Genomic DNA, 11,635 nt, shown 5'->3' with positions numbered 1-11,635 from the left:
ATCTGGTACATCCCTCTCATAATCCAGTACTGCTGGCTTCCAACTACTCGCCTGCCTGCCTTCCTGATTGCCCCTAACCGCTTCTGCCTGCCAGCCTGATTGATGCCTAACTGCTCCCCTGCCAGCCTGATTGCCCCTAACTGCCCTCCCCTGCAGGCCTGGTCCCCCCCCCCGAACTGCTCTCCCCCGCAGGCCTGTGTCCCCCTCAACTGCCCTTCCTGCAGGACCGGTTGCCCTCAACTTCCCTCCTCTGCCGGCCTTGTCACCCCCAACTGCCCTCCCTTGCAGGCCTGGTCCCTCCCAACTGCCCTCCCCTGCTGGCCATCTTGTGGCAGCCATCTTGTGTCCACATGGGGCAGCCATCTTGTGTGTTGGAGTGATGGTCAATTTGCATATTACTATTTTATTAGATAGGATTATATTAGTTTCAGGTGTACAACATAGTGATAGGCATGAATATAACTTACAGAATGAGTTATATTTAAATACATTTCTGCTTCTATATACCTCCCAGGCTATGGTATTGTCTTACAGCAATGAGAACAAACTGAGACCAGGCCCATTTCATTCATAACAACATTTCAGATACAAATTACATTTATGTTTTAAAAACTGAATTACATGCACATAACTCTTTTATTCCTTCAATTGACACAATAGATTAATTGATGTATGTGTTTAGGTTAAGACCTGAGTATCCCTTAGTATTAATGCAAATATTTAACATCATGAGACTCTCACAACTTCCCAGTTTCAGCATTTATACAATTTCTCTCAGGATATAATTTTCAACAATAATCTGAACTAGAATGTCGTTCATACAGAATGTCTCCTATTATTTTCCTGTGACATAAAGGAACATGTAATTGATCACTGACGGTGAGACCACACTCACTGCATTCAGAAGGTTGCTGTTCTGTGCAAATCCTCCGGAGGGCGCACCTCTGGCCACAGGCTGGGCCACGCTGACTACATTCCTGTTTGCTAGAGGCCCACTGATGTTTAGTACTGTCTGAGGGACCACAGAAGGCACCTGCGTAGTCACTGTATTAAGAGGGTTTATCTCCTGCAGGACATCACTGGTCTGTGATGAGCTGGGACTCTCTAAGCGAGGACGTATGGCCTTGACTGGACCACCACGTTTTGCTCTTGGGTGTCTTTTTTTATGTGACACAAGGGTTGACATGTAGGCGAAAGCTTTCCCACACGTGTCACAGGAATAGGGTTTCTCTCCAGTGTGAATTCTTTCATGCTTAATGAGACTTGAGGACCAGGAAAAGCATTTTCCACACTCACTGCACACGAAGGGCGTCTTTCCTGTGTGCAATCTCTGATGCGCTATGAGATCGCCCTTCTGGATGAAGCCTTTTCCACATTCGTTGCAAACATAAGGTTTCTCCCCCGTGTGAATTCGCTTATGCACAGTGAGATTGCTCTTATTCACAAAGCCTTTTCCACATTCGCTGCAGACACAGGGTTTTGGCCCCCTGTGAATTCGCCTGTGTACAATGAGGTCGCGATTCTGGAGGAAGCCTTTTCCACAGTTACTGCATATGAAGGGTTTCTCTCTTGTGTGTGTTCTCTGTTCAGTGAGCATGAAGATTGTGAACGCTTCCCTGTACTCAATGCACTGACGTGGCTTCTCACCTGTATGAATGATCTGATGATCAGTCAGACAAGACCTCTTTTTGAAGGCTTTCCCACAGTCACCCATTATGTGAGCCTTCTCTCTTTTCAGAGGTTTGATGAGTTGGGACTCAGTACTGATGAGTTTTCGGCTTTCGTGAAATTTCACTTCAGCCTGAAATTGTTCACTGTTGGCTTGGAGACAGGATTTTCTAACTTCAGAAAGCTCAGTACACAAGGTGATTCCAGAATTTCGTCTCTGGTTAAGTAGAGATAAATCTGATTTCATACTTTTCTCATGTGAGTCAAATATATGTTTTTGTCGTAACAGAGCATGGTTTGTGCTCTCCTGGGCAGCATTTTCACAGGTGTTACATTGATGCCATTGTTGTAGGCTTTCATTTTGTAAGTGTTCTGGCAGATGATCATCACGTTTCCAGATTTCTAGGAAAGAACAGAACAATGAACTCATCCAACATCATGAATTGGAAGAAAAGTAATGAAAAATTACTCTGATACCTTCAGCCCAGCTAGCTTGGCTAAGTGGTTGAGCGTCCACCTTTGAACCAGGAGGTTATGATTTGATTCCTAGTAAGGGCTCAATCCCCAGTAGGGGGTGTGCTGGAGGCAGGCAGTGATTCTCTCTCATCATTGATGTTTATATCTCTCTCTCCCTCTACTTTCCTCTCTGAAATCAATAAAAATTTATTTGTTACAAAATTCCATGTTCAATGTTCTTTGGAAAACATAGTGTTGGCCTGCAGACTGAAATGTCCCAGGTTCGATTCCAGTCAAGGGCATGTACCTTGGTTGCGGGCACATCCCCAGTAGGAGGTGAGCAGGAGGTAGCCGATTGATGTTTCTAACTCTCTATCCCTCTCCCTCTCCCTTCCTCTCTGTACAAAAATCAATAAAATATATATATATATAAAAAATACCGATTTGTCTACTTCCTAAGGTCATGACAAACATGCAGAGTATAAAATATAGGCAATTTATGGGATCAGCAGACACACAGAAAAGGACCACCTTAACCAAATTGGAGAGGGACAGACTCACTCCTTCCACATTCCTCACTGCTGACCACTGTGTACCAACAGGGTCCTAGGTTCGGGACACACACACACAGTCCTCATGTATAGGGAGTCTACACTGCAGTTTGGTGAAGCCACTTAAAGGGCAAAGACATCTGTGAGAAACAGCTACAGGTTGTGAAAACGGGTGGGAAGGCACAGTGGAGATGGAGAGGGTGGAGGAAAACAAGCTACATTTCAGAAGAAGCCAGGGCTCGCTGTGGGTCCATTAGTGTGGTGGGCACGGCAGGAATAAGGTGATAACATAACAGAAAGCTCCTAGCACCTGTGACTAACACTGTCCAGAACAGAACCCCCGTTCTGCAACCCAAATCCTTCTCCACATCTCCTCTCCATTAATGTAAATGAGAACGCCACTCTTCCCTGTCACCAGAACAAAACTTCTCAGCATCACTCTTCATCTGGTACTCTCTCTCACAGACAGCATCTGCCTCCGTGATAAATCCGCACGTCCTCCCTATGAATGTGCCCAGAATTGGACTAACACCCCTCCCACACGTGGAAGCAAGTCCCTCTTTCAGACTACAGCAGTAGCCTTCTGCCTGCTTTTCCTGTTCCTCCCTGCCAGCGATCATCTGTTTTCCATCCAGCAGCCAAAGTGATCTTTCCACATAAATTATATCACAACCAGAGGCCCGGTGCATGAAATTCATGAACGTGTAGGGTCCCTGGACCTGGTCAGCGATCAGGGCTAATTGGGGCCTTCTGACTGCTGACCTGGGCCTCCCTTCCCTGGTTGCCAGTTGCTGGCCGGGGCTTCTCTTCCCCGACTGCTGGCCAGGGCCTGCCTTGGTTCCGAGCTGCCCCCTAATGTTCAACCCACATCATAGTGAGCAATCAAACTCTCAAGGGGACAATTTGCATATTAGCTTTTTATATATATATAGACAGACAGATAAGGAGACAGTCCTCTACTCACAAGTCCCTAGTAAGTTATCATCTCAGTTGGAATTAAATAAAGGTTCTTTTTGTGTTTTTTAATCTTACTGGAGAAGATTTTATCAACTGATATTTTTTAAGAGATTGAGGGAGGGAGGGAGGGACCAGGGGGGAGAGAAAAACATTGATGTGAGGGAGACATATTAGTTGGTTGTGTCCTAAACACAACTTGACCAGGAACAGGGATCAAACCCGCAACCCAAGTATGTGCCCTTGAGCAGGAATCCAACCCGAAACCCTTCAGAGCGAGGGTCAATCAATGCTCTAATCACTCCCAGTGCAAAACCTTCCAAGGTTTTTTGTTTTGTTTTTAAAATATATTTTATTGATTTTTTTTTACAGAGAGGAAGGGAAAGGGATAGAGTGTTAGAAACATCAATGAGAGAGAAACATTGATCAGCTGCTTCCTGCACACCTCCTACTGGGGATATGCCCGCAACCAAGGTACATGCCCTTGACCGGAATCGAACCTGGGACCTTTCAGTCTGCAGACCGACGCTCTATCCATTGAACCAAACCAGTTAGGGCCAAGGTTTTGACATTTCCTTGGAAAGCCCTTAGGTCAGTGGTCGGCAAACTGCAGCTCGCGAGCCACATGCAGCTCTTTGGCCCCTTGAGTGTGGCTCTTCCACAAAATCCCATGTGCGGGCGCACACGTACAATGCGATTGAAACTTCGTGGCCCATGTGCAGAAGTTGGCTTTTGGCTCTCAAAAGAAAGGCAGTGGCAAACTCATTAGTCAACAGAGCCAAATGTCAACAGTACAACGACTGAAATTTCTTTTGAGAGCCAAATTTTTTTAACTTAAACTTCTTCTAACGCCACTTCTTCAAAACAGACTCGGCCAGGCCGTGGTATTTTGTGGAAGAGCCACACTCAAGGGGTCAAAAAGCTGCATGTGGCTCACGAGCCGCGGTTTGCCAACCACTGCCTTAGGTGACCCCGGCCCCTGCCCCGCTGACCTCTGCAGTCTGGTCCTCTTTGCTCTTCCCAAACAGGCTTCCTAAGGTTCTTCAGACACACTCCTGCCTCAGGCCTTTGACCTTTGCAGTTTTACTGTGGGACATCCCTCATCCATCTGATTTAGTGCCCCTTATCCAAGACTGCTTATTCCTAAAACCAGTGCCTAGGCTAAGCACTCACATTGCTATGCTGCCTTCATATTCCTTACAGCAAATCTCATCACAAGATCCTTTCCATCACTCTTCATCTGTTTCTCCCTCTCATAGCTCATATTAAACTGTATGTCAAATCTCATGTGCCTAGAACACTAAAATTTTTTAAAAATGGGAAAAAAATTTTTATTCACCTGCTATAAAAAGCGTCTCCAGAATCTGACCCACACTCATCCCTCCACCATCATGTTTTGCCATAGCTTACTCCATGACATTCCCGCCTGACTCCCACCTGATACTGTCTATTTTCTATACAGTCATCAGAGGGAACTTTTAAAAAGCTTTACTCATTCCAGAGTTCAACAATTCCGCACATTTTCTCATCTCATAGGAAGAATATAACACTTGACATGGATTACAGGATGGATCTTCCCCTCCCTTCCCTCTGCTGCTGCTGCCACTTTGACCTATTATCTGGACTGTTCCTGACAGCCCACTCTGCTCCATCCATACCAGCCCTGAATGTTTCTCAAACACACTCCTGCCTTTTCTTCTGCCGGCCTCTCTACGTGGAATCCTCTAACCCAGCAGCCTAATGTCCCTCATCTCTTGGCTCAAAATCACCTCATCAGAGAGGAGTTTCCGTCCTAAAAGAGCAGCCTGATCCCCAGCACCTACAGCTGCATTCTTCACACTGAATTTTTATCACAGCAGTTTTCACCTCCTCGACATATTATTTATTTGTGTGCTTTGTTTCCTTTTCTTACTCCTTCTCTTAAAATGGAAGCTCTTGGCATATTTGTATGCTTTGTCTGACTGCTGTTAGGGCCAGCATACACTAGGTTATCTAAACATAATTTGTAGCGGATGAGTCAAGGAAACAACAACATGTATGGAACACATTGGCCACCATTTTGGAAAGAAGAAAATCTGTCTCTTGCCCTACCTAGTTTGGCTCAGTAGCTAAAGTGTCAGCCAGCAGATTGAAGGGTCCTGGGTTCCATTCCAGGCAAGGCCACATGCCCAGGTTGCGGGCTCGAGCCCCAGTGGGGGTCATGCAGGAGGCAGCAGATCAATGATTCTCATCATTGATATTTCTATCTCTCACTCTCCCTCTCTCTCTGAAATAAATAAAAATATATTTTATTTTATTTATTTATTTTTTTAAATATATTTTATTGATTTTTTACAGAGAGGAAGGGAGAGGGAGAGTGAGCCAGAAACATCGATGAGAGAGAAACATCGACCAGCTGCCTCCTGCACACCCCCCACTGGGGATGACCCCGCAACCAAGGTACATGCCCTTGACCGGAATCGAACCCGGGACCCTTGAGTCCGCAGGCCGACGCTCTATCCACTGAGCCAAACCGGTTTTGGCTAAATAAAAATATATTTTAAAAAATTAAGAAATTAATCAAAGAAAAATCTCTCTCTTTGTGGACAACATATCATATCATGCAAAAAACAGATAGAAACATTTTAATGTCACGTGATGGGTAATGGAGTTAACCAGGACTGAATGTCCTCAGAAAATGGTGGGAAGAAAAATGAAAGTAATAGGGAAGTAAATACTATATTGTAACGTCTTCGATAAACAAGAACAAAGATCAAAATTAGAATATACTAGAAGAAATTAATTTGAAGTAGGAAAGAGTATTATGGTTTGGTTTAGGGTGGAATTGAGAATGTACCTAGTTAAATGTTGTAGTTGAAACACATCATTAACAGCAGACCCCTTGAAAGAAGAGAGCTCTGGCCCTAGCTGGTTTGGCTCAGTGGATAGAGCATCGGCCTGCGGACTGGAGGGTCCCAGGTTTGATTCCGGTCAAGGGCACATGCGTGCGTTGCAGGCAGCCAATCAATGATTCTCTCTCATCATTGATGTTTCTCTTAAAAAACACCAAACAAATAAAAACATTTTTTTTTTAAATGGACCATACAACCAAAAATGAAGGTGAAGAGAAAGATGAATCAAATCTCAGAAGAGATAAGGGGATCTATTTTTCTCTAAACTCCTACAGACAGAAAGGGGTCTCTCTCTCACTGGGAAGGACATACACTGAGGCACTGCTCACCTATCCTCAAATCCCTTCAACTCTCAGCCCCTTCTCTGAGCCACTAGAATGTGATTTCCACAGCCCCCCTGCGCTGGTTCTCACTCACCTGAACGGGTCCCACAGTGGAGTTCACCTGCCACTGTCCATGGTGCTTCTCCATGATCCAACTTGGAAAGTAAGTCAGGTTTGCTGGCCTCACAACCTGTTCATGGGGAAGGATAGAGGCCTTAGACACACTGAATAGGACTTGGGGTCTGTGAAGACCATAGAATATAATAAAGACAAAACAATTTTCACTTAGTAAAGGCTATTCTCTCAGCAGAAGGGAGAATATTCCTCTCTGGGTCCAGAGGGAAAACTAAGATTCATCTACCACTTCAGAAAACCAGACATGCCAGAGCTTTCAGAAGCTGAGAATGGACAGGCCACTGACTGGGGACCATCGGACTGACACGGGGGAGCTGTCCTCACCCACGGACACCAGGTGGCTGTAGGTCTCCATCATCACGTCCCTGTACAGGTCCTTCTGCTCGGGGCCCAGGAGCTGCCACTCCTCCCAGGTGAAGTCCACGGCCACATCGTGAAATGTCAGGGCTTCCTGTAACAGTTCCATGCTGTGTAATGGGTGATGTCCTTTAGATGATATGGAAGAAATGTTAGTTTTTCTGCTCACTTTAGAAGCTGCAACTATATAGCGAGTGGGATTTTAATTTACAATTCAGTGATCACATGCGTAGTAAAATGCAAGGCGGCACAAAAGTAGGTTTACAGAAATAAGACAATAATTAATAAACAATACCAGAATTAATTCTGTATCAGATATACACAACTATAAATCTACTTTTGCCCATCCTATATTTTGAAATTGAGCATTCAGTCATCCATGCTTTCATCCAGTTAGAAGTTTCTATAATGTGACCAAGCAGAATTGTTCTTGTTACACTAGAAACACCACATTCATATTTTGAAAGACAAAAGATATATATACAGTATACATACACACACACATATATATACAGTATACATCTATATATATATGTATATGCACATTTCCTTCTGTTCTCTGAGAAGAGCTGCGAGGGCGAGGCCTGGCCTCGGGGTGTTGGGTCTGCTCTGTATTTCTGTACAGAAATCCGCCTGCGGTCAGGGGCGTCACGGAAATGCTGATACCCAACCCCGCAGCGTCCTCCTGCTTCACAAGGTTCTATTGCTCGTGGGGAGTCAGGCCTGTGGACGGAGGAGAGAACCCCACGGGTGGGGCATTTCCTCTGGGCCCCGACGCTACACTGCTCTGAGCACTCACCTCACACACGGCCACAGGATCGCTAGTGTCCCTTCAAATGGTGTCCGGAAGTGTGTATTCTCTGGCCAAGAGAGCCTTAGGCTCCACCTGTGTGGAGGCACCCCTTTCTCCTGTGGGGGTTAGGTGGGGTGAGTGTCACAGGAGACCTGGGGAGTGACATCCATGCCCGCCCCAGGCCTCAGGAGCAGGTGAGCGTCAGGAGAATCACTAACACAGCAGAGCCTGGGGAAGGAGAGGGGCTGGGCACTGTTTCCCTTGAAAGCTGTGTGCTCAGGTGCCTCTTCAAACGTTTCTGCTCACATTTCAGGTGGAAAACCAGTGCCCTGGGCAAGCCCTCAGCTGTGTCTCATAAGCAAAAATGTTAGTATCTTAGGAGGTTTTAAATATATATAAAAGTTCACAGATTGCCGAGCTGGTGTGGCTCAGGGGTTGAGAGGGGCTGTGCAGGAGGTGGCCTATCAGTGGTTCTCTCTCATCATTGATGTTTCTATCTCTCTCCCTCTATTTTCCTCTCTGAAATCAATAAGAATATATATATGTGTGTGTGTGTGTGTGTGTGTATGTTTATTTTATTTTATTTATTTTATTACTAGTAGCCCTGCGCACAAATCTGTGCGCCAGTAGCTCTCTGCAGGGCCTGGCCGCTCCGCACCCGCTGCCCAGAGGCCCATCCGTGGCTGGTGGCTGGGCTCACAACACTTTCCTCGTTGCCGGAGCGACAATGCAAGCATTCCGCGCCCCGGCCTGGCCAGAGGCCCATCCGTGGACAGGCGCAGAACGCTTGCCTCATCACCTCGGCGATGAAACAAGCATTCCGCCAGCTGCTCACACTGCCTGCTCTCAGAGTCTGCCCCCCGGGGACTGGGGGACTCCAGTGGGGCTGAGAGGACTGGGCACTGCCATCTTTGTGATGAAGTGATGGCTAATTTGCATATAATTTTTATTGATTTCAGAGAAGGGAGAGAGGGATAGAAACATCAATGATGATAGAGAATCACTGATCGTCCACCTTCTGCACACTCCTACTGGGGATAGAGCCTGCAACCCCAGCATGTGCAGTTGACCAGAATCGAACCCAGAACCCTTTAGTCTGCAGGCTGACGCTCTATCCACTAAGCCAAACCAGCTCGGGCAAGAATATATATATTTTAAAAAGTATACAAGATTGTAAATAAATTGGTATCAGAATGAAAACTAACAGTATGTTAAAATACATAATTTCCATGCTTATGGGTGGGGGAAATATAATTTGAAAACATCACCCGAACTCTGGCAGGGATGTTCAGTTGGTTAGAGCATCATCCCAATAAACCAAGGTTACAGATTCAATCTCCTGTCAGGGCACATACAAGAATCAAGCAATGAATGCATAAACAAGTGGAACAACAAATTAGCCCTGGCCAGTGTGGCTCAGTTGGAGCATCGTCTCAAAAGGTGGTGGGGTCTATTCCCAATCAGGACACAAACCCAAGTTGCAGGTGAGGCCAAGTGCAGGAGGCAACTGATCAATGTTTCTCTCTCTCTCTCTCTCTCTCATTTTGTGAATTATATGTGAGAGACCTTCTGTGGCTTGCAACTCCTTAAATATTTACCGTGTAAACATTATAGAATAAAATTGCCCGACCCTGTTACAGAGCAAAAGAAAACCCCAACAACCAACCAACAAAAAGCATATCTATATACTGAGTATAAGAAGCCTAACATCGCCGAAACCGGTTTGGCTCAGTGGATAGAGCTTCGGCCTGCAGACTGAAGGGTCCCGGGTTCGATTCCGGTCAAGGGCATGTACATTGGTTGCGGGCACATCCCCGGTGGGGGTGTGCAGGAGGCAGCTGGTTGATGTCTCTTTCTCATCGATGTTTTTAGGCTCTCTGGGTTGACATCTAAGCTCCCCCCCCCCCCTCACCTGAGGGCACATCGGCACCGGACACACGTGCAGGAATGTTCTCAGCAGCGCGTCCATCACCAGCCCAACTGCAAACGGCACCCGCTCAGTCACACAGGGACCCCGCCTCACACTCCAGCCGGACGCCGCCCCTCCCGACGGCCCAGGTCGGAACCTCAGCCCAACACCAGCCCCGGGTCCCGGGCGACCAAAGCTCCGCCTCGCGAGACCCTGACCACACGCCCGTTATCATTCCGAATCCCGGACCCGACGCCCTCACGCGACGGCCCCCACTTCACTGAGCCCCACGGGAAACCCCGAACCGGAACCCGACTCCGCGATCATCCGCGTCCCTCACAGAGACCCGCAAAGGCCCTGACGGTCGGGACCCTGTCGTTGATCTCCACCGACCCCGAGTCGCCGATGACCCCAAAGGTACCCCAACCGCAGGCAGGAGCGGCACACCTGCTTCCTCCCAAACACCTCGGCGCTCCTCCCTCCCTCCCGCCGCGAATCCCACGGGTCCAGCCACACCCCTTCCACCCTGTGAGAGCAAACTTCAATGGAGACAAAACTTTTTCTCTAAAAAACTTCAAAGGACAAGAAGAGCACACTCACCTGCGGGACCTTACACCCCGCGAACTGATTCAGATCCTGGAATCGTCGCCCAAATATTGCGTCACTACGGTGGCCGAGGAGGATCTGAGGCATTGGGAGAAAAGGAGCGATTTCCGCAGTCCCCTCTGAGGCAATATGTCCGCTCCCAGTTCGCGGCGCCGCCACGGGGGCCGCCATGTTGGGACACCCGACTGCCGTACAGAAGGCAAAGCCCCAAGTGTGGAAGCAGCAGCTGTGGATGGAAGGTGAGAAGCACCCGAGGTTCTCTCCTTTCCCGGCACTTGTACTCTTGTGGAAAATGAGTGTGTTTTCAGAGATTTGAGCTTCTCAAGGAAAATGCAGAGCCAATTAAATATTGTTTGGCGGGCTGGGCAAAGAAGTCAGGTGGCCACTGCCTTTATTTTAGTTTGTATAAATAAAACTTTTTAAAAAATTAATTTTTTTTTTAATGTCAGAGAGGAAGGGAGAGATAGAAATATCAATGATAAGAGAGAATCATCGATCGGCCACTTCCTGCACGCTACCCACTGGGGGACCGAGCCCACAACCTGGGTATGTGCTCTGACTGGGACTCTAACCATGACCTTCTGGTTCATAGGTCCGAGCTCAACCACTGAGCCAAGCCAGCTGGGGTTAAAAACAACAACAACAACTTTTGAAATGGCCAGGAGTGCCGTTGTCACTGTAGCAGCAGAGAATAAAATCCTGCAAAGAGCCCAGCAGGTGTGGCCCAGTCGATTGTTGACTTATATGGTTAGATTCCTGATCAGGGCACATGCCTAAGTTGTGGGCTGAATCCCCAAAAGGGGGTGTGCAGGAGGCAGTTGAGCGATGTCTCTCTCTCCTTGATGTTTTTCCTCTCTTTCTCCCTCTCTAAAATCAATAAAAACATTTTTTTTAAAAAAGTATCTAATTAAAATAAAAAAAGAAATCCTGCAAAGAGAAAAGATCACACATTTGGTAAGTGGTCACCAACGGGAAGCTTCTGGCGGAAAATT

General features: G+C 47.0%; 1 protein-coding gene across 2 annotated transcripts; it reads right to left on the bottom strand.

The window, feature by feature from the left end:
* Positions 1-317: 317 nt before the first annotated feature.
* On the bottom strand, positions 318-10,679 carry LOC307116673 (zinc finger protein 350-like). Of its 2 annotated transcripts, none has more exons than XM_079800826.1 (4): positions 10,638-10,679; positions 7,303-7,464; positions 6,938-7,033; positions 318-2,070 (listed from the first exon to the last, which is right to left on the bottom strand). In XM_079800826.1, exons 2-4 carry the CDS (start codon positions 7,442-7,444, stop codon positions 836-838), a joined length of 1,473 nt encoding a protein of 490 aa, XP_079656952.1. In that variant the 5' UTR covers positions 7,445-7,464; positions 10,638-10,679; the 3' UTR covers positions 318-835. The 2 variants fall into 2 exon arrangements, with proteins under 2 accessions (XP_079656952.1, XP_079656951.1); XM_079800825.1 differs by lacking the exon at positions 10,638-10,679 and adding an exon at positions 8,135-8,273.
* Positions 10,680-11,635: the final 956 nt, after the last annotated feature.

The sequence above is a fragment of the Cnephaeus nilssonii genome (assembly GCF_951640355.1).
Source record: "Cnephaeus nilssonii genome assembly, chromosome: 20".
Classification (NCBI taxonomy): domain Eukaryota; kingdom Metazoa; phylum Chordata; class Mammalia; order Chiroptera; family Vespertilionidae; genus Cnephaeus; species Cnephaeus nilssonii.
The sequence above is the reverse complement of the archived record's forward strand: the minus strand, read 5'-3'. Positions and strand labels throughout refer to the sequence as shown.

What these genes read in the sequence shown, in the direction of transcription:
- LOC307116673 (XM_079800826.1), bottom strand. Translation starts at nt 7,444, where the DNA reads ATGGAACTGTTACAGGAAGCCCTGACATTTCACGATGTGGCCGTGGAC. An exon ending in CAGCCACCTGGTGTCCGTGG is followed by an intron (nt 7,034 to 7,302) that starts GTGAGGACAGCT and finishes CCCCATGAACAG; the next exon opens with GTTGTGAGGCCAGCAAACCT. An exon ending in CCACTGTGGGACCCGTTCAG is followed by an intron (nt 2,071 to 6,937) that starts GTGAGTGAGAAC and finishes GTTCTTTCCTAG; the next exon opens with AAATCTGGAAACGTGATGAT.